This window comes from Vanellus vanellus (assembly GCF_965231255.1).
Source record: "Vanellus vanellus genome assembly, chromosome: 7".
Lineage (NCBI taxonomy): Eukaryota > Metazoa > Chordata > Aves > Charadriiformes > Charadriidae > Vanellus > Vanellus vanellus.
The window spans coordinates 39991667-40014880 of NC_138912.1; the positions used below are offsets into that span (position 1 = coordinate 39991667).

A 23214-nucleotide genomic window follows, 5' to 3' on the forward strand; every position below is an offset into this window, starting at 1 on the left:
TGTTATATGGATTTTTCCCTTAGTTTAGATTTAAACATAGTTCTTTATATCTTTGGATATGTCTTTTTTTAAATACTAGAAGGTCTGAACTAAGCCCATAGAATGAGAGAATAAGCTACTTAACAAATATGAGAATGATTTTGAATTTTACTTGATTTGACTGAGTTCTAATTTGGTTGTTCTTTTACCCAGCTTTCTTCCTCCCGCTGCACACTTGTACAAGTGTCCTGGTATATGCTTTGGGCACTATGGATGTTATATATGAAATCTGTGCATCTTTCTCAGTGTCTCTAGGATCATAGAATCACAGAATGATTTAGGTTGGAAAGGACCTTGAAGATCATCGAGTTCCGACCCCCTGCCATAGGCAGGGACACCTCTCACTAGACCAGGTTGCCCAAGGCCACGTCCAGGATCTGCTGTAAAGACCCATTTATTTTAACAAAGCCCCAGCATCACTGCAGCAATAACTCACTTCTGCTTGATGTGGCTTACTAACCTCATCCTTAAGTACCCATAAAGATTTCTGTCTCTACCTGTTATACTTTCAAGCTAACTAGCCTTTCAAGTGTTCTGATAAATACCTCAGTGCTGCTTCCGCCCAGTCTAGTGATCTTCCCATGAGGAGGGTGTGAGTGAACCTCTCCAGTTCCAACAACAACAGGTTCCCCTGCAGTTCACTGAAAAGAATTTAGACTCACTCAATGAGGTAACAATAAATGCCTGAATTGTTGCACATTCACTTGAGCGTAGCACTGCTGAAGAGAAAAGTAACTTGAGGGTAAGGCACTTGAGAATTTAAGAAATAGCCCAAGTATGTTACTGGCCCATTATTTTCTGCTTTCTTTCTCATTCTGAGAGCAATCTTCTCCAAGGATATATCAAGATGTCTGAATGTACTTTTTCAAGTAGTTATGGACTGATACTGATAAAATGATAGAAGATTAGGTCTAAAATATTCTTGAGGGTCATCCTAAGATTAGAGAACTAGTTACAGCATAGTACTGCTGGGATTGTTGTCTTCTATTTAAAGTATTGGTTAAAGTACACGATGAAAGAACTACCTTCCAAAGTACAGTAGAGTACTTCAGAGAAGAGGATTGAACTGGGGCCATATATAATATTTCATTTCTTATAAAATGCCCAAGATCTTTACATTTGCAAACATGATGTTTGGAATTTTTTTTTCACGCACTAAGTTTTCCAATCTTTGACTTTTAGGAATGTTAATATATTTGGTTATTGCAATAGACCCACATACAGTGTCTGGCGTACACAAGTGTGTAAGCAAGCCCCCTCCCTTTGCATGCAATATGCGTGCAATAAAAACGGAGTAGAAGCCAGCTCACCTTCTCTCATCTGCAATCTCAACCCATTTTTTTCTGTTAGTGCTAACTGCATCACAGCCCTGTGCTACTCTTGTATTTACTGCTCAGCCCTGTTTGCAGGTTTTCCCTTAGCTATTTGCATTAGTAATTTTAAGGCTTTATTTTCTCTGGGGCTGGTCCTTGGGAAAAGTCATGTTTCCCTTTAAATCATCAGCTTCTGGTTTTGACCCTGGAACTGTCTCTGTCATTTATGCTGCCAAATTTGGAGAATTAAGTGTTCTATTTGTTTGATATTTAAATGAAGAGCCCAAAACTACAACAATGTTTTTGGCGGTTTCTCTCCAGTCCTGTGAGCACCCTGACGCATTTACCTTGGCAGGCAACATCTCCCCCAAAAGACCTCCTCTGGCTCCTAGTAAGGCAAACCTAAGAGTGCTTTTCACTTTGGGAACATTCCTCTCTGCTGTAAGATCATCAAGGTAGAAGAGATCGTGTTCCCTCCTGGGCTGTCAGCTCGCTGCTTCTGTTGCCTGGGCCAAAAGAGTGTAACTGGAGGTCTGTCAAGCACTCAGGGTTCTTTTTTGGTGTGGATGATGCAATCTCAATGGTGCTTAAAGACCCACCGGTGCCTGCTGGCTCACCACCTTTTGATACCTAGATCTCTCCAAACGCACAGACAAGATGAATTTCATAGAATGGCTAGAGTTGGAAGGGATCTTAAAGATCATCTAGTTCCAACACCCGTGCCATGGGCAGGGACACCTCCCACCAGCCGAGGTTGCTCCAAGCCCTGTCCAACCTGGCCTTGAACACCTCCAGGGATGGGGCAGCCACAGCTTCCCTGGGCAACCTGCGCCAGGGGCTCACCACCCTCAGAGTGAAAAATTTCCTCCTGATATCCACTAAATCTCCTCTCTTCCAGTTTGAAGAAATTCCCCCTCGTCCTATCACTACATGCCCTTGTAAAAAGTCCAGTTCCTGCCTTCTTGTAGGCTCCCTTCAGATACTGGATGGCTGCTATAAGGTCTCCCTGGAGCCTTCTCTTCTCTGGGCTGAACAACCCCAACTCTCTCAGCCTGTCTTCATTGCAGAGGTGCTCCAGCGCTCTGATCATCTTCATGGCCTCCTCTGGACTTGCTCCAACAGGTCAATGTCCTTCTTGTACTGAGGACTCTGAAGCTGGATGCAATATTCCAGGTGGGGTCTCACCAGAGTAAAGTAGAGGGGCAGAGTCACCTCCCTTGCCCTGCTGGCCATGCTGCTTTTGCTGCAGCCCAGGATATGGTTGGCCGTCTGGGCTGTGAGAGCACATTGCCAGCTCATGTTGAGCTTCTCATCCGCCAACACCCCCAAGTCCTTCTCCTCAGGGCTGTTCTCAAGCCATTCTCTGCAGAGCCTGCATTTGTGCGTGGGATTGCCCTGACCCATGTACAGGACCTTGCACTTGGCCTTGTTGAACTTCACGAGGTTGGCATGGGCCTCTGTAGGCCTCGGGTTTGCTTTTGAGTGTGTCCAGGAGCTCCTTGTTCATCCATGCAGGCCTCCTTGTGTTTTTGCCTGACTTCCTCTTTGTTGGGATGCATCACCCCTGAGCTTGGAGGAGGCGATCCTTGAATACTAACCAGTTTGCTTGGGCCCTTCTCCTCTCCAGTGCCTTATCCCATGGAACCCTACCAAGTAGATCCCTCAAGAGGCCAAAGTCTGCTCTCCTGAAGTCCAGTGTAGCGAGCTTGCTGCGCACCCTCCTCTCTGCCCTAAGGATCTTGAACTCTTACCATTTCATGGCCGCTGCAGCCAAAGCTACGCTTGAGCGTGACATTCCCCACTAGCCCCTCCTTGTTGGTAAGGTCAAGGTTCGGCATAGCTCCTTTTCTCGTTGGCTCCTCTGCCACTTGGAGAAGGAAGTTGTCATTGGCACATTCCAAGAACTTCCTGGATTGCTTGTGCCCTGCTGCGTTGTCCCTCTAACAGATATTGGAGTGGCTGAAGTCCCCCATGAGGACCAGGGCCTGTGAATGCGATGCCGGTCCTATCTGTCTATAGAGGGCCTCATCTGCTCCTGATCAGGTGGCCTGTAGCAGACCCCCACTGTCATGTCACCTGCCCCTGTGTTCCCTTTAATCCTGACCCATAAGCTCTTGGTCAGCTCTTCATCCATCCCCAGGTAGAGCTCCATGCACTCCAGCTGGTCACTGACATAGAGGGCGAAACCCCCTCCTAATAGCCCCTGCCAGTCCTTCTTGAAGGGCCTGAATTTCTCAGAGTTCATCCATAGAGCTTTAGATCTCTCTGCTTTTCCTGGATTACATCTTCTTGCAGGTTGGACTCATGAGCGACTGCCAGTGTAGGAGTGGTGTGAGCAGTTCTCTGGCCGGTAGGGCTCGTCTGTACTATGCAGATGACACATTCTGAAGACACATAGTTACAGTTGCAGTAGGAAATCCCTCCTTTCTGGAAGCAGATCAGGCAACAGTGTGGATTGAGGGTTGGTCTGATCTGTCAAAATACAAATGTTTTTGTGTCTGCAGAAGCAGATATCTCTATTCCTGGAAAACTTTACTTTCAGAATTTAAGGTATCCCAAAGTTTGGACTTCTTGTGGTAGGCAGCAACTGAGCAGGCATCATCAGTTAGGATTCAGGCAATCCAGCTCTATTGCACTCTAATCTTTACTTTCCCGATCATTCTCCTTGCTGTCTTTTCCTCCTTTACCTATTCTTTTTTTTTTTTTCTTGGATTCTTTCATGGCATCTTTACACGATATGAACTTCACTTTCCCTGCTGCAGATCACTTTGTGCCTCTTACAGCTGTCTGCATCCTCCCCGACGTATTTGTCCTCCATCAGGGAATGTCTTGTTTTTTGCTTTTGCATTTAGTCCTTCGTTTCTTGGTTTTTCTTAGCTTCGTCATCAGCCCTTGTGATGTGCAGCCTCCTAAGACTACAGCAATCTATTATCTGCCAAAAGCTTGGAGCTCCTGCTGGATGCCTAGTGCTCTTAAAAAAATTAGATTAGCTAATTAGGAGTTGAAATTAAAAGGGGAGGAAGGAGAGGGAAAACTTGGAGCCAGAAACTCTGCATTTATATTGGTGGTGTAATAGGAAAAAATAATCCATAGTGGTTCTTCCTGTTACTACTCTCTGGGTGTATGGGATACATGTATACAGAGATATTTGCAGAGTATGTACAGTGTGTGTGTATATATACACTATATATGTATGCACAATATACACACAGTGTAGCAAATGGTTGTCATATGATGAGTTCCAAATTAAAGTATTGCACATGAGTTTGGATGGTAATCTGTCTCCTGGGATAGCTACTGACTTTCTAATCATTCCACTTGAAAGGTGAACAAATAATAGCATCATTTATCAGAAAAGTGGTCTTTTTTTGTGTTGAATTTTGTGCCCTTTTATACTGTATTGGCACAGAAATATTTGTCCTGCTGTCATGGCTGCTTTAAAATATCATAACTCATCAGCTCAGAGAACGTTTTGGGGCATTTATACCATTATCCAGGAGTGCTTTCTGCCTCTCAGCTGCTAAACAGGACTATTCCTACTCCTAAAATGACTCGAGATCTTAGACTTGGAACCTGTATTTTGGTTTCTTTGGATTCTTCTAGTAATACTGATAAGCTGTGAGATGCCAGAGTTCGTGCTGTTTCTAAACACTTTGGCTTTCTGAGCCCTGCTCTGTTCGGATTTGTGCTCTCACATCTCCCCAGCTGAGAGTCAGCTGGCTCAGGGAAAGTCAGACAGTTAAACCAAAACGAACTGGGATGAGACACAGAGACTAGAGTAGGCAGACAGTTTCCTGCCATGCACGTTAGGGGGAACATCCCTTTGTCTTTTAGGGAAAAAAAAATGGTATAGCCTCTATTCCTTGATAGGCAACAGACTGTTGGTGATCAGAATCCCATATGCTTATTGTGTTATCCCACCCTGACAATTAATACTCCACCATTGCTACTTTTTTGTATACTTTCTTTGAGAATTATGCAGCTTAAAATCACTGTGGCTTAATTCTTACCTCCTGCTGTGTCAGGCTATGCTGCTAGAGCCTTTTGGCTTGAGCATGGTTCCATGGGAACTTTTTTGGGCTGCAGCTACCTCGCTGGCCAGCCTAGGGGCCAGGCACAGAGCAAGGTCATGGCTGTCTCCGTCCTTTGCATAGCCCTTGCTGGATCTCCGCGGGTCCATACATCTGTTCAGGCTCTGACTGCTTCTGTTTTATCTGGCTTGGAGAGTATCCTGGAAACTCACAGCCATGTGAGCTTACTTGCTGATATTTACTGCTGATAATAAATGGAAGCTGTTAGACACAGATGAGCTTTCATCTGGTGCTTCCTCCCTGATGAGAAACTTCTTTTCTTACAAGGATTTCTAAAATAACGTATCTGTTGTTATTACTTATGTATATGTTATTACTAATGCATTAAAGAGCTTGCTGATAGGTACAACAGAGGGCTACAAGAACCAAGGTATTTAAAATGTGCATTAAATAATACTAACGCGCACGGTCTCGCTGTGTGTGTTAGTATTATTTAATCTATTTCTAAATACAAGGGTTGCGCTCGTATGGTAACAATTATTTATTGTGCATTTATATATGTGCATTTTAAATTGCAAATGTCAGGGCATCATCTGTGAGCAATAACATGGTTATCATGAACTTAGTGGTAACATCTTTATCACATCACCTCATTGTGTATTTTCGTTGTTTAAAGACATGCACTAAAAAAAATGGTTCATATTGTTCTTTGCTTTGTGACTAATGTCAGCGTAGGTCCAGCAATACCTCAGGAAAAATGTACTTCCAAGGGGAAAAGAGAAAACCTCAGTGGTATGCGTTTAGCCATTTGAGTTTCAGGAATGTGGTGCATAGAAGTAGAAGATGATGTGCAGTGAAAGCTCATTTCTTCATGTCCTCTCATCTCATTAGTTTTATACCTATCTTCTGAAAACTGAGAAGCAAAATTTCCACCGGCTGCGGGTGTGTTTGGGCTCCTGTTGCAGTCAAATACTTAGGGGTATTCCCGGTTGAGAAGAATCTCCGGGGTTAGGGAGAATAAGGAAATAATGATAATATTAAACGCATAATGTTAGTAGCACCATTAAGCTCCCTGTACACATGATGCAATATTTATCCTTATAATAGCAGGATTAGTTTGTGTTCCGTTGACTAATGAGCAAAATAAATATGTTGTTTAACTAAATCTTTCAGAAAGAGCATTTGTTCAAACCTCAATGTCTTTTTTACAGGTACTCCTGAGGATTATCCACAGTATTTCCATATGAATCTCACAACAGCTGTACTCACGCTCCTAAAGCCAATAAACAGGGATTTGCACCAGAAGTTTGACTTGGTTATTAAGGTAAATTTGACTGAGTTCTTATTTCCATATGCTTTTGAAAACTGCTTAATAACAAAAAGCTCTAGAGGAAATGTGGGATGGGCTTGCTTGTCTCTTCTGTGTTTTTCTTTTTTATTTTTTAACCTGTCAGGCATCGGTTAGCCCAGTCACAGGGAAGGAGCATGTGAAGTAGTCTTGAAAAGGGAATGAATCATGATAGGGCTCCAATATTTCATGTTATGTTGATATTGTATGATCAAACTGTAAGTACCACTTGTACATTTGCTGTTTACAAACTCAGTTGTCTCGGGAATCCATTTGTTTTATATTTCGTGTTTCCTTCTGTTCGCAACCCATGCTGGAGAATGATACAGATACAGGTAATTGTCTGAGTACTGAATATTAGTAGCAAGGAGAACAAAAAGTCATCTCTACATCTTGTAACAATTTTGGGGGGGTTCAGGTGTGATGCAAAAAACCAAAAAGGAAGCTCACTGCAGCTCTGCTGCTGAATAAAAAGCAAGCTTCTGAAACATAACCAGTGCTGATGTCATTCAGCTCCTATTGTTGGGAAAGGGCATAAACCACTTCTGTGGGGTTGGCCTTTTCAAATCCTGCCACTGATGAGGAGAGCTGGCTTCCTTCCTCTTTTGTACTTACTGCACTCTCCTTAATTTTACAGTCTGACTCGATAACAGTCTGCAGTTCTTCTTAACTGAGCCAAGTGATCAAAGCACGTATCAGTTAGTTGTGAAGAGTGTGTCTTTACAGAAAATCTAAAAACATATCCTTCATCTGGTTACCGAGTGCCAGTTTTGCAAGTATGAAATATTTTCAGTATTTGCTGCTTAATTTGCCAATTAGAGGATTAAGAGGAAAAGAATAAGAGGCAATGGTATCAACGTTTAATTGCTAAACTTGTTAAATGTAGTAAGGTATTAGTTTTACTTTGAGCAAAATTATACAAAGCCGTAGGGTTTGCTGCCGGTAAACTTTGCATGAACAGACGGCAAAAGTCAGTTCAGTAAGGACGGTCTCTCATGAGAATAGAGCAGAATTACGTTTGATTCTTTTGGAGACAGACTGGAGTTGTCCCTAAAGCTGTTGTCTAATGACACAGAAAATTGTATCGGTTTTGCTGTATTTATTGGTAAGCAGAGGAGCAAATAAAAAAGAAAGGCATCACAGTAGTCTGTTTTAAAGTAGCTGATCACTTGTGTATTTATTGGTGTATTTTATGTAGAATAGAGAGTGGCCTTTCCAAACTGCAGTGTGTTTTAATGCAGGGATGTCATAAAGCTCTTGCTGTGTGTGTTAGTATTAATTAATCTATTTCTAAATACAAGGGTTGCACTCATATGGTAACAATTATTTATTTGTCTCTCTTCCCCCTCTGGGTTTTTTTTTGGGGGGTGTTAACAGTGGCACTGGCAGCAGGCAGTCCCCTTGGCAAGAGCAGCTCCTCCTTCTATACTAGGAACCTCTTTGAAATCAGGTGCCATAGTTTTGCCAGCTCCCAGCCTCGATGCTTTTGGCCTGTCATGCAGTCAGACCAAAAAGTTCGCTATTCGTCAGGGAAAGTCTGACTAGGATTTTGTTCTTCTTTTTTCTTCTGAGCAGAAGCAAAACTCAATCTTTCAATCATTTGGGAGTGAGGGGAGCAATGATACACCCTTTTGCTCTTAAAATAATGGGTGATGAAGGAGCACACACAAATATGGTGTGACAGAGTAACCTGGATCCTCAACTGTGTCTGCGCCAGTGCATGGAATTACCTGTGTAATTTGTAGGAATTCTTTCTTATGCTAACTCTGAGCGTTTATTAAGCACAGGAGAGTTAGGAAGAGATTTGCAGGCTCCCTCCATGCATCTCAGAGAGGGCAGCAGTTTCTCTGGGAAGATGGTGATAAGTTTAGTAATATACAGATCCTTTCTGTCTCTTCTGAGGAATATAACTGAGTATAGTAGGACAGAAGATGAAGCAAAATTGCAGCTTATAGGAATTTTGAATGGCTCAGCACCTTTTTTACTACTTGTGCTAATTTCCTATCTCAGTTGATAGTGCATGCATCTAAGTACAAAGCTTGTATACGCTTAGAGTGAAATAATTTGTGATTGGATTCTTTTGCAATCATCTGGTTTTGAACTTACCTCCTGTTGAGGAGTTCTGCTGTCACTGGGACAGATGAAGAAGCTTAGGTGGTTTAATATCTAAATAAATATACTAAGATGTTACGGGTTAAAGCCCTGTAGCACTTTGTTTGATTTCGTTGTTATTGCTGTCAAAATTCAGCAGCCATACAGAATAGCATAATACATCAATTAAAAAAATCAATTACACTGGTCTGGTACCACATTCTGTGTGCCTAAATAGCAAGCTCTGTTGTTAATGGAAATGTTTCTAGGCATTATTAGGTTCATATTGCTGTGTTATATGTGCAGTCAAGGGGATAATAAGGAAAATTATCAGTCTGTAAGAATGATAATATGCCACCTGCTAGAATAATGAAAGTTTTAATGTTGTGTTGTTCAGGGACCTTTTGAACTGGTATAATGTCTCTGGCTTGTGCCGAATCAAATCTTCAGATTCTTGTGTTGAACATTCTCAAGTTTGCATTTCGCACAGTGTTGAAGTTGCTGAATCTGATTCTGTTTTATCTGAAGGGGTGCAATATATGATGTTTCCCTTTAAACAGAAAATATGCTATTTTTGTGGGACTCACTAAATTTAATCTTTAAAATATTCCTTCTGATATCAGGACATCAATTTTTTTTCTGCCAAAATATTATGGGAAACAGTGGAATGGAAAAGGTGGTTAAGTCAATACGTGAATATTAGAATGCGTGAAGTAAGGCAGACAGGAAATTGGTGCACTCATCTGTGGTATAAAAACTGCATTGCTGATAAATGTTGAATTCTCAAATAGGCAGACAATGGAAAAAGCTAAACTGCTTAATAAGAAATGCCGTTTTTCAGCCTCCCTGCTATCTCTAGAACATATTTGATGATAAGCAGGGAGGCAAACTTGTTGGCCCTCCTAGGGAAGCTTCTGTTCCCTGCAAAACAACAGGGGCTTTTACAAAAGACTGTGGTGGTGGGCTTTTTGTGTTCTATTGAAATTTCCATGGGGCTACTGCAGAGCTGTCACAATAAGCATGTGGATTTAGACCCTTTATACTGAAAGCGCTTTCCAGTGTTGATAATACTGTAACTAAAAATGTATAAGGAACCCAAAATATGTAAAGCTGTGAACATTATCAATCTTCTTTCCTTTTACTTACCATTGCTTCTGTTATAAAGGATTGTTCCTGAGATGCAAACACACACTCCATAATACTAATTCCTTTTTTAAAATCAATTACTGCTTTTGGAGTAAGTTTCATTTATAAATACATATGTGTGTCATTTGAAGATTTCTGTCCATAAAGGCAGGGACTTGCATGTCTCTTTGGAGAGCAGACAATTTGGAGAGAGAACAATCTCCTCTGGAGCAGGTGGTCCTGCTTTACAGAAGGTAGTTGCAAGAGAAATCAAACCGAAGCTACAGTGAGAGGGAGCACACTTCCACCAACCTCAAAGGCTAAAAAATAATTACATCTTTGATCTTCAGCCTTGCTGAAACATCTCCTGAGATTCTCAATCAAATAATAAACTTATTCAAACTACATTTCCTTAGCATTGTTACTACAGTAGCTATCTTTCTCCTGGAGGAAAATGATTTGTAACAGGAAGGTATGTAATCAGTTTAGTCCTCAGTAGAGTTAACTTCACCTCTGATACCTCTTTGCTTGTTAGAAGGGGATAGAGCTGCTTGAAGAAAATGGCAGCAGCTTTGATCACCTTTCTGGAAAAAACATGGCCATGGTGCTGTAGACATGAGACTACGCTCTTGGTACTGGCTGTAAACAGTATCAGTGAGTTTTTATACTTTTTTGAAGCACATATATCATGAAACAAATAGAAGAATTAAATTGATGCACTTTGATCCTTTCCTATTTGAACATTGGTTATTTATCAATCAGACAAAATGTAACCTGACAGTTCTATTAAAGTGGATAGACTACTGAAGGCTAGATGTGCTTACATAGTCAATGAAATACTAATGAATGAAAGTGCTACACTGCGGAGGAGTTTACCACACCTGTAAGAGACCAGATTTTGATAAAATCACGCATGCTGAGGGGTAATTTGGTCCATAGCGACTTGTGTGGCTTTCAGAGTAGGCTGAGTATGAGGAGTTACTCTACTACAAGGGCTGTCAGTCCAGCTCAAAGAATGTGGATGTTGAAATTTGGGGGAGAAATTGTCACTAGGAAATCATAGAGTTTTTGCTTTATAAAACAGTCAAAAACATCGTGACTTGTTAGATTATTTCAGTGTCATGTAAAGCAAAAAGGGATCCTCCTCTAAATAAACAAATATCATGTTATTGTCTATGATTACAGAAATTTTGTCAGCTCTGTTAAGATCCAAGGTGATCCTACTAAAACTCTGAATAGTAATACAGAATAAAGGAGCTAGGGGAAGTGTTTTCTTAACAACTGTTGCCCAAACAGTTGATAATATATGCCAGAAGTCGGCTCTGGTTCTCCAACACATCAATATTGCAGTAGGTTGGTTGGTATCCAGTAAGTAAGGAGGAGGCAAGGATTTTGTTTATTCAGGATCGCTATGAAAGCTGTAGGTGTTGCAACAGAAGAAAAGACTGAAAATATTTTGAGGCTGATGAAGTAGAGGAATACTTTTTCACTTTACGATTGTATCTCTCTAGTCTGTTATTTACCTAGAGCAATCAATACCCCAAATTTTCTCCAGTGTAAAGGAAATGCATGCGTGTCAGATTCAAAATCAGGGTAGGAATTTCATTTCGCTTGCCAGAATTGATTTTCCATTTTTAACGGCATGGGAATACTCTTATTAACTACAGATACTTCGAATATTATAACATGAGGTAGAAAAATAGAGGAATGTTTTGTTAATCTCATGTGGACACCTGTTTACTGAGGAAATTAAATTTCTAATGTAGTTTTAAGAGTAGGTTTTCATACAACCTGTATGGTTAATTCTTAAACCACTGTCTATTGGATTGGATTGTGTTTGTGCTATTGGGAAATTGGGAAGGATTCATGCAAATTGGACATCTCAATAAAAACTCCAAATAGAGTAAAAAAAAAAAAAGGGGGGGGGGGAGGGTGGGTATGTGAGGGAGGATAAGTTTCCCAGCTTCAAATAACATTTGTGTCCTGACTTTAATAAGACTTTTCCTTGGATCTGAGAGTTTTACAGCTCTTGGGGCTTTTACAAAAAGAATAGCTTTGCGTCACAGCTGCTTGGGTTTTTTTGGTGCCTTCCCAACAGTGTTGGTGGCAGAAGTGTACTTCAACACTGTGCCGCAGCTGTGCAGAATATTTTGAAGAATATCCTTACAACAGAGTATTTTTCGTATCTTAGGTACCTATCTCAAAAATCTGTTATCCCCAGATGGTGTTTCAGTCAGACTGGTATTAACCTTGTGACAGATAATACCATAGAAACAATTCTGTCTTGGGATTGTGTTTCCTTATTGTTTAGGTGGTAACAGAAGGTCAATGCCGTGTGTCAGAGTTGAACAGACTGTTCAAAATTCCGGTGTTAGAAGAAAATTGGTTTGGGGTCCCATTCTGCAAGAAGTGATGTTGAACTTTCCAGCGGCAATACCGACTCTGTTTACTCTCCAGGCTTGAATCTTTGAATGGAGTGTGATTTCCAATTTTTAAAAGGCTTCCCCCTGCCGAATTGGCTGTGGCATATATGTAGGCTGTGACTAGGCACGGGAGGTTTAAGTCAGTCAGTTGTACTTGCTTTGAGTACGTGTATAGCGTATCAGCCAGACCAAATTCCATATTAATGAAGGAAAACTGTGTGCGAAGCTTGGCTACAATATAAAGTACCATCCACTGGTGCATGCATTTGATTACATGAATGAATGCTGTTGTGATACTGGCATGGCATGAATTTCTGTGCTTGTTCTCCTGCCCATCCCAAGAAACTGCCTGGGTGCTGGAAAGGCCACTTTTCCATTATGGTGGCGGTACTTCAGATCAGAGAGATGCTCCCAATACAAGTATTGGCTGTTCCAGTGGAGTTGAGCCCTTTGAAATGTGCATGATTTTTCCCTGATACAGTCTCAGCAGAAATGACAGAAAATTATGCTCTCCTACTACTCACACTGGAGGTTAATTGGTTTCTGTCTTCCTGTTGGGAATGTCTTTGATCTCTCATGGCCATTGCTGTCGAGGCTGTTCAAAGCTTACTGCATTACATTAAAAGGCGGCAGAGCTTCAGCAACAGTCTCGGGACCAAACTGTGGACAAATGTGTGTTTTGAAGGCAGAAAGTAAAGTGTATATCTGCCATGTTTTGTATGGTCTATTTGTTGAACAAAGACTGTTTTCTGTTCAGAGTGGAAGTACAGGGAGACTCGGTGAGGATGCTTTGCCAGCCACTGCCAGGAGCAGAGGGCAAGGCTAAACGGTCATTCCATTGAAAAGGCCTATCAGGGTGGTTGAGCATGAAATGCCCTGCATAAACCCACACTGATGACTCCCAACCTCCTCCGTGTCCTTTATATGTTTGGAAATGGTTTCCAGAATTATTTGCTCCACCATGACCTTCCCTAGTGTTGAGGTGAGGTTGACTGGTCTGTAGTTGCCTCGATCTTCCTTCTTGAAGATAGAAGTGACAATTGTTTTCTTCCAGACCTCAGGAACCTCTCTTAATTGCCACAAACTTTTCCAAATGTAGGAGAGGGGTGTCTTACAATCACATTGGCCAGTTCCTTTAGTATGTGTGAGTGTGTCCAAGCAGATCCCCTGGATTCACCTATGTCCAGTGTGTTTAAATAGATCCCTAGCCTCATCCTCTTCTGTTCTCTTTGCTTCAGGCTTTGCTGTGGGTCTCAGGGTTGGAGATTACTGAAGGCAGGTCTTACCTGTAGAGACTGAGAAGACAACATTGAGTATCCTGGCCTTTTCCATGTTCTCTGTCACCCTGTCCCTCTCAGCAGCAGGCCTACATTTGCCCTAGTCTTTTTCTACTGACATATCTCTAGAAGCCTCTCTCGTTGCCATTAAGTTCTGGGTGGGCTTTGGCTTTTCTAAACCTGCATGTTAACCCTAACCTGCATCCTCAGAGAGTGTTTCTATAGTCCTCCTGCGTCACCTGTCCCTGGTTCCAATTCTTGTAGGCTTCCATTTTACGTTTGAGTTTTGTCAGAAGCTCCTTGCCTATCCACGCAGGCCTGCTGCCAACTTTCCTTGATTTCCTGCTTGTCAAGATGGACCATTTTTGGACTTGGAGAAGGTGATTTTTGAAAGGCAACCCACTCTCCTATACACTGCTTCTCTCTAAAGCTGTATCCAATGGGATCCTGCCAAGCAGGTCCCTGAGTAGGCCAAAGTCTTCTCCTATGCCACGTGCGTTAGTGTACAGACACTTGGGGGGCTGGGGGGTGGAGTGGGCATATGGTCATGCTGGCTTCCCAGAAAAGCTGTGAAACCTTCAGCTATAATGCTGTTCTGTTGGCATGCCCTTATTTCTGTGCACACGGGGGTGGTCCCCCTTCAACCCTGCTCTAGTGATTATGGGATTTCTTCTACTTATATCACCTGGCAGGCTTCGATTGCCAGGCTGAGTCTGCCGCTTCCTCGCTTGGTCATCATCTCCCTGCCGGATTGATTAGCTGGTTGGCATAGTTGCTGTTGCCCCACCCCTCCCATTCTAGTTGTAAAGATGAGGATTGACTGTAGAAGTGCAGAAGGGCTTTGTGAGACCAAATGAGCAGGAGATAAAGTGGGTGATAAAATTATGCATAGCTTAAAAATAAAGTGAAACAAGTCAGAAAATGCCATCCTGGGCTTATACATAAAATGGTGGGTTCTGACTTGGTTTGGGAACGAGATCCTGGCATTGTAACTGTGATAACTAAATGTGAGGGTTGACTGAGTGATCTGTGGCTGTCAAAAAAAAAAAAAAAAATTGAATTGAAAGTTAGAAATCATTAGCAAAAATAAAGAACAGAATAGAGGAAAAATAACTGTGGTACTTCATAGATCCGGGTGATACATGTGTCTTGACCATAGTGCACAGCTCTGGTTTCTGTCACAAAAAGGACAGAGCAGAACAGAAGCAGGTTCGTATTAGGAGAGGAAGGAAGAAGATATGATAGACAGCCATAAAATATACTGTCATAATTCTTAGAATGAAGAGGAATCGATAGTTCACTGTCTCCTGCCGTGCAAGAGCTAGGAGTTGTCAAAAGAAACAAGTAGGTGGCAAGTTTAAAACAGACAAAATAAGGCTGTTCTTCACCCAATATAGTTTGTCTGCTTTGACAGGCAGTGATGTGGAGCTGAAAGTTGACACGGGCTCAAGGAGAGGCAGTGCTGGCTCCTGGAAGAAAAATCTATTGATGTATCCAGAAGTCCAGGAAAATCTGAGCTGCTTACATTCTTCTCTAGGCTTCTGTCTTTGGCTGCAGCTGCAACCATGATTTTGCACTGGATGGATTATTGATCTGATCTAGTACAATTTGTCTTATGATGTTCTTCCGTTACAAGTTTTGGAAAAATGCAGTGCTAGCAGGCGATGAGAATTCATGCATCAATTGTGTTTCACTAGATTCCTGGACTGCTGTTACAGAAATTGTCCAAAGTCCGTGTTTTTTGAGACTCAAAAAGTCCTGAATTATCTGATTTTTTTTTTCCGCCGCTTCAGAAACTTCTTATTTGAAATGTTTGGTAGGTTTTTGTAATAATGTCAGCCTCCGACTCTTCTCATCCTCTTTTGATCTCTTTGGTCCATGCGTCTATTGACCTTTATTTGTTATCTTTTTTCAGGGATTTTCCCTCTTCCAGTGCATCTCAAAGAATATGCTTTTCTGCATTTAAGAGGATTTGTGCTTATTCTTCTTTGCTCTTCTACATTTTAACATGGTGGCAAGTAGGGATGTTAGTAGAAACAGTAATGCCCCGTTTATTTGGTTTAATCAGCATGGTAAAGACTTACTAGTTTGAAGTACATGTCTGGGCTGCAGCTGTTGAGAACTCAAAGAAAACTTCACAGTGATTGCTATTGAATAGGTCTCTAGAAAAGAACCTGTATGTTAAAAGGCTCATCTTCCTAAATATTTGTGTTGTCTCTCAAATTCCTCTGAGAGCATAGTGGGCAATAAAATACAGCCCACATGACAAGTACGGCGTTCCAAAAGTAAATCACCCTTGTTCTGGAGCTGCTTTGGTTTTGTGTGTCTCTTCTGAAATACAACTGAAGATGGTCTCCTCTGATGTTCTTGCACAAGAGTAGAGATGTATTAGCTATAATGGGAAAGAAAGTGATTGCTCTGCCTCGAAATAGAACGTGAAACGAACAAATGAGCGTGGTTTTGTACTCATGGTGACAGATTAGAAAAAAAAATGGAAGAAATGTATTTTCATTAAATAGTTGTTCAATCCACTTCCTGACAATGATGAAATCTTCAAAATCATTAGCTTGGTTGAACTGCTGTGCATCTCTTGTAGGCATTAAGTACAATAACAGCTTTTTAAATTGGCTTCTCAAATGTTCATCCCTTCTGTGAACTCAGTATTCAATTATTTCTCTTGGTTTATCGTTGTCAGAGAAGCGTACCTTCCAAATAGTCTGGAAATTTCTGTTTTCTTTGAGGCAGCCTTTTTTTCTATCTTGTGTGTAATACAAGTGATGACGTTTCATGTAGAATTGAAAATCTGAGTGCAGAGGCCGCTCTTGTGTTTGTAAGGAGAGGAAAAAAAAAAGGGTACAGGAAAACCAAACCCCTTCCTATACATCAACAAAACATTTCTTTATATTAGTCTTTCTCCAAAGTTACCACATGCATATTGAAAATAACAAATTTTTCCTGTGTTTAGCAGCATTGCAGCATGGTACATATTTTTCCTTGCCTTTAGAGCATTGTCACAGATATATGTTAGAAAGACCAGTGATTGTGAGTTAAGATTGACCCTGAATTGTGTGTCATCACTCACAGAGCAACAAAAATAATAAAATCCATAAGTGGCAGGTTCTATATTGTCCTTTTTTTACAGAAATAACTGCATTTTCCTTCTGCAGGAAACACTTTTTTTTTTTTCATTTAAAACTTAAACATACATTGCTTAAAACTTGACATAATGACTTCATAGTTGGCATTTTATTTAACTGAAGGGAAGAAGAAAGAGTTTCGTTATTTAGAAAGGTGGGCTGCTGTAGGTATTACTGTTCACTGCACTACAGCATCATAAGCCGTACTGATGCTGAAGTCACCCTTGATACGTGAAGAAAAAATGTATGTTTTGGGTGGGTTTTTTTAAGCATAGTGTCTAGACACATTATGTGCCAATTTCATTTCACTGCCACATCACAAGCTTCACTGACGGTAAAGTCAAATTTCTTCCATGTTCTAAAGATACTCTGTGCTTCTTGTCCTTAAGCCAATTTTTAATCCATTTCAGTAGTTCTTTCCTTATGCTGTACTTTCTGACCTTGTAAATTAATCTGGTGTGATATACAATCCTAAAACTTACCCTAAATCTAGATAAATTGTGTCCCTAGTTTCACCTTTATCTCCCAATTCAGTTATGCACTTAAAAGAAGCAACTTTGTCAGACCTGACCTTCCTTCTCTGTATCTGTGCTGACTGCTCCTTTTTTTAATTACATTGGTTTAAATACTGTAAAATGTTCCCAACTTCTTCACAGCTTGAAGTCAGGTTTGAGTGTCAGAAGTTCCTGGGCTCTTTCCTTGCTCTTTTATTAAACAGAAAATCTGAAGTGACCTGCCTGCAGTTCTCCAGTAGTACTACTACGTCAGTGAGCTATCAAATGTGTTTGCCAGAAGCTTTTCCTTACTACTTTTACTGCATCTCTTGAAATCCTAGGGTATAATCAGTGGCAGGGGAAGCACAGAGGATTTTGGTGGTCTTTGGAAAAGAGGTGAGTGCAAGACTGGAAGCAATTACCGCAACTGAATTTATGACATTTATGGTTCTTGCTGGGATAGGTGTGAAGAGGTAACTGGACCAAGAAAATGCCGTAACTTACAGGATGCACAAAGATGGTTGTCAGCCAGGCAGTGGCTCTCTCTTTAGTCTCTGTGAGAGAGACCCTAGTAGCCTACTGGAGGTTGTTTATGTTGGTATTATCTCACAGTAAAGTTTGGTGTAATTCTTTTAACAGCATGCTTAAATGAATGCATCAATTCTAAACCCTGCATTAACCTCCAATAGCGAAAGAACATGCTCGTTCGCCTCTCAGAAAAGCCAGAGGTCGATTTTTAGATATATGGTGAATCTTCTTCAAATCACATTCTATTTTTTTGTTTGCTTCACACGAACACTTAAATATCTGGAATGCAGAGGCAACTTTTTTAGTTTTTTTTTTTCATGGGATTGTATGTGTGATGGCGTAGAAATTTTGCAAGCTTTATCTCAGTCTAAGTGTTGGGGTATAGGTATCATTATCATTGAATTAGAAGACATAAAAGACCTAGTATTATTTTATGCCATTATACCAAGTAAGCAATGATTTTTGAATGTTTTTAACAGAATCAGTCTAGCCAGAGAATAAAAATTCAAAGATATATTTATCCATCACAGAAATCTTTCATCTACTTCTGGATATTTCTTGGGTGATAATGAAAGTAAGTTCAGGTACATTGTTGTGACTTAGGCGTTTCGCATACCGTATCCTGCAGAGAAAAAACAACGATTTGATCACATTTTAAAAGAAACAACATCCAGAAGCTAACCTGATTGGTTTAGGCATAACAGGCTTAGGCGACAGAAGCACAAGGAGAACAATGTCTAAAATCTGTTTGGTTGAGTAAAAGTATTAAGTTGCTCAGGGAATTGTAATAGCACAGAGCAAATGACTTTAGGACCTAACTGCAATTTAAAAAACTCTGGTTGTGAAGGAGAAAAGACTGGTGGCAATAATTTTAGCAAACCCTTTGGTGAAGTAGTGTATGAAAAAATCCATTTTAACGGACAGATTGGTTGCACGGGTTCTAAGAAGAATTCTTAGGGCTGACATTGGTGTAAATATGCTATTTTTACCACTAGTATTTAGTCTTCTAGTTTTGCACCTTTTTTAGGTTTTGCACATTATTGGCCCAGTTATTTATTAGATGGTGATAACCTACCTTCGTTTTTTGGGGTCAGGAAGTCTGTGATAAGTTCTATTGTTATTTTGGACACCGTTTCCAATGTTTTCATCATTGTGGGAAACAGAGCATGTCTGTTTTAACTGGATCAGAAACGCAATATATGAATTTTAAAGATTGTCAGAAACATGCTGTTTTGTGGGTGGTTGCCTGTGCCAGATTACCAGCAAATTAAGAAAACACAGAACAACAAAGGAGTATGGGAGTACTTAGTGCTGCTTCTTGGAATATGACAGTGGTTTTTTCTTTTCCAGACCTAAAGATTGTGTTTGTGTACTCATGCTAGAGAGGGCATTTTCGGGAGGAAATTTTAGACACTTTCAGGCCTGATAAAAAGATTTCTGAACCTGAGTTTCTTGAAGCTTGAGTTGCATCACTCCTTCCTTGGTGTACTTGTGAGGAAATATTTAAAGCAACAAAGATGAGATCCTAGTCTGCTCCCAGGAGTGTTTCTATATTTTCCCAAAGACCTGTTTAATGTAGGCCTCACTTCAGCCAGAAGGACAAATGAAATGCAAGCCTTTATAAGTCAATCTGCTGTATAATGGTCTTTGGGGGGAGTATTTCAAGGTAACATATCCAAAATTTCATTCCAACAGGATTTCTTGTAAAATTCATTCACTTTCCTCCTCCACCCTACAGAAATCTCATCCCTTCTGAGCAATGTCAGTTCTGTCCCAGTACTCGGTGATGGGCAAATGTTATCTTGTCATACTGAGCAGATACGATCTCTTGGAGGAGGGGTGAGCAAATACTGCAGTAACTCATCTCTGTCATGGGTGCTGTTGAAATACTTAAAAGATATCTGCGGTTTCTTCTCAGGTTAGTTCTGCTACAGTTGCAGACTATGTGAAATGATGCTGTTAAACAGCTAACAAAGAAATCTGCTTCCAGTGTGAGCCTCTTCGCTCAGACCCCTCCTGCAGAGGTCGTCCACGCTGGGCAGCCGCCTGCAGCACTGTTTGTTGGCAACTGTGCACTCCTCCAAGCCTGGTGATCTGCGGCCTCTGGTGGAAGCATTCGCCTACCTTTGCTTTCCTTAAGTCTTAGGCGATGCTGTACCTAAATCTTCCTGGCCCTTGAGGAGGTCCCGAGGTTGGCTATGGGGTTTGCTCTTTGGTGCTGGTGATGAGCGAGGTGGGTAGGGCAGCAGAGCGAGTGTGGTCATACCTCACTCGCCTCCTGGACCTGAGCACCGAACCCTGAGAGCCAAACTCTGAGCTTTAGGAATTACCAGTCCTGCCCCGAGGACATTGATTTAAGGATTAGTTCTGGAAAGGAGGCACTTTCATTGGTGGTTTCCAAATATTGCTTTTTTTATTTTTTTCCTAAATGTTGGATGTCTTTGGAAACAAAACTTAATGAAATAGCAAAAGAGGCGAGCGGGGTGTGGTGGTTTTCACATGAGAGCCTTGCCAGTTGAGCACTTGCTGAGGAGGTGAAAGAGTGAAGTTGAGTCGTGTCCTGGTGCTGCGAGAAACGCTTGTTGCTGGCAACAGGCACTTGGGAAGTGACTGTGACTTTCTGAAGGATTAGCTGCCTAATTCTTCCCAATTCTCAAATGAGGAGGCCAAAGTTAATTATTTTGGCTGGTGTACCCAGCCTGGTGAACACAAAGGAAAACACCTGCAAAGTTGAAGTGCTTTACAGTTGAAGTGCTGCTGAGGAAGGAACCCTTGTCATTGTAATTTTGGTCTCCAGGGCCTAAAATTTTGAGTCCAATCTTAGGAGGATTGTATTTGACCATATGACTTTGTATTTGACCATATGTAATTTAGAGCCCTGTCTTTTCCTTCATTCATAGATGAATACATAGATGAGTATTTCCTCTTTCAGCCTGGGATGGGGTCTGTGCTCACTTACACTTTAAAAGCAAGGCCGTTATTGCAGCAGTTCAAGCTGTTAAGAAGATTGAGGCCCTCTGTTCTTTGCATTTTCCTTTTTTTTTTTTTTTTTTTAAATTTCTTTGTAGCAGATTGCAAGGAACATCAAGGTTTGTTGTAAAGAAACTTGCAGCAGATGTATGTAAACTTTTTACTTTGAGGACGCCTATTTTTCTGGAAATGGAACATATTCAATGATGCTCAGCTATAGATCTGCTTATAAAAGAGAATCAGATAAGTATGTGTTCATTGCTCATAGAGCAGACTTGTTTCTGAGATTTTTTTTGTCACGCTTTCAGTATATTAACTGAGACAAAAACTCTCTGTATCGAGACATTTTTGAAATTCCATTCTGGGTCAGTAGCCAGAGTACTTCCAAGTAATTTTGGTGATGTTGGTTTTTACATGTGAATTTTATTTTCATTCAGTGGAGCATCAACTGCAAAATAAATCTCGCTGCTTTAAATGATGTCCAGCATTTGGGAGTCACTTATCCAGTCTCCAATGCTATCGCCAGCTACTGCTATATTGGATTTGAAATACGTTGCTGTTAACTTCCACAGGACCAGGATTTCCCCAGGGATGTTTTGAGTGCTGCTCTGTTGAATGAAATTCAGTGCAACTGGAAGGTTTCTAATTAAATGCTAATAAACCCAATAGATGTGATTCTCTTACAATGATGAGTGTGAAGGCAGACTTTCTCAGCTGATGCACATCTCTTTAAAATGGGTTGGGATCACCCAGAAGCATCAGTCTCCTTGGGTGGACTGAAGCCCAGTGTACTATTTTCCTGTTACGTGTTTTATTTGTATATGCATAATTGAAGCTGGCTGGAAAAAAGATATTGATACTTAATATGATAGTAATTATTTGAGGCAATTACAGGTTTGATCATTGGTAGTATCTTGTATCCTAGAAGCATGTAAGAGCAGCAGGAGATAAATATGTTGCCTCCTGCACTCTGGTTACTGAAACGTTAATGTGCCAGTGAATTAGCTAACAGAACTCCCAATTTCTTCAAGAGAGTTTTGTCTCATTAACAAAAATTATCTCCTAGGAAAAGCTTTATTAATTTCAGATACTGGTGCCTCCTTATGTAAATCCACTTGCCAGAATGACCTTGTCCTTGGGAGTCAGAAAATAGCCACATAGAAGCAGATAGGTTGATGGTTGCTTCTAAATCTGGGCCAGTATCACTGCTGCCCGAGTCTTGGTCAAGAGTAATCCTGATGTATTTTGAAGAGGAAAATACATTTTTTCTGAGTGTTTTGAAAGAGTTTCTCATTAATTACTAAAGGTATCATCACCTACTTTGAACAGAACAGCAGTTTTGATGTTAATACTACTTTTTACTTGAAATGGAAGGTTTTATCATCAAAAGCATGCTATTGTTGCTTGGTAAACGACGGAAAGCTTTATGCAGAATTAACAGTTTGCAGACACATGCACACACAAATTGTCTAAAGAAGAAATCAAAAAAACTAGTTGATGAAATCCAAATGGCATGTTTCCAGAAGGCGGCTCTTGGGTTGTTAGATTTGAAAAATGAGGTATTATCTGTTTTGGAATGGGGGAGATACCAGAATGAAAATAAAATCTCTGCAAACAAAAAGTAATGTTAAAAACAATACTTTAGGTACTGGTCTCTCTCTCCTGAAGTATTTTTACACCCGAGAATTTTATTGCGCAATACACTTCCCATGTGTGCGGAAAGGTAATAGTGCACTACTGGTGCAGTCCCAGGGTCTGTGTGCTTACAGATTTTAGCAATGAAGCTGTAAAAACAGGAGAGTGCCTTACAGTACCCTACTATTGCCTTGCTACAGGGGCATGTGCAGGACTATAATTAAAACTGGTTTGCTCTTTATAAATTAAAGAACAAATTGCTTGTTGTCTTCTACTTCCTGTGTTTACTTACTTTAATTAGTCATAGGTAGTAAATTCAAAAAAAGAAAGCAACATCGTACATTTGTATTGGATTAGCACACTGGAACGGGCAATTAGTGCTTTTATATTTAGGGAGTTTGAAAATAATAATAAATCAGGTGAAATGGTATCGGTGAGTAAACCTTGGTAGGTGAGGCATTGCCATTGAAAAGTGGGGTTATTAATCGAAGTAACGAATTTTTCTGGGCATTCAAAAACAGGCAAACCCAAAATTACAATCCCACTCATCTAATGCTAGAAAGATGGCTTTTGGGGGAGAGAGAGAAAGTGTCATATCCAGGGCAATATGCTCTTGCAGTAATCTGTAGCAAGTACTGTGTGTCCTCGTGTACTGTAGTCATTTTGAGTTTGGTTTTGACTCTTGTGCTGGTGGTGTGGGTGTAGATCTGTTTTACAATCAACAGTTTCCAGTTTGCTTTCATCCTTTGAAGATTTTCCAAAACTCTCAATACTGATAGTTTAAGGAACTATGTTTGCATGTG

General features: G+C 40.7%; 1 protein-coding gene across 4 annotated transcripts in view; it reads left to right on the plus strand.

The window, feature by feature from the left end:
- PCDH15 (protocadherin related 15) overlaps positions 1-23214 on the plus strand; it is a gene marked incomplete at both ends in the record, with an annotated part of 369409 nt that overhangs the window by 144423 nt on the left and 201772 nt on the right. For all 4 annotated transcript variants that reach the window (XM_082486051.1, XM_082486048.1, XM_082486050.1 and 1 more), the window contains one exon: positions 6595-6707. In XM_082486051.1, the coding sequence (XP_082342177.1) occupies positions 6595-6707 (113 nt within the window). The remainder of the gene's footprint in view (positions 1-6594; positions 6708-23214) is intronic.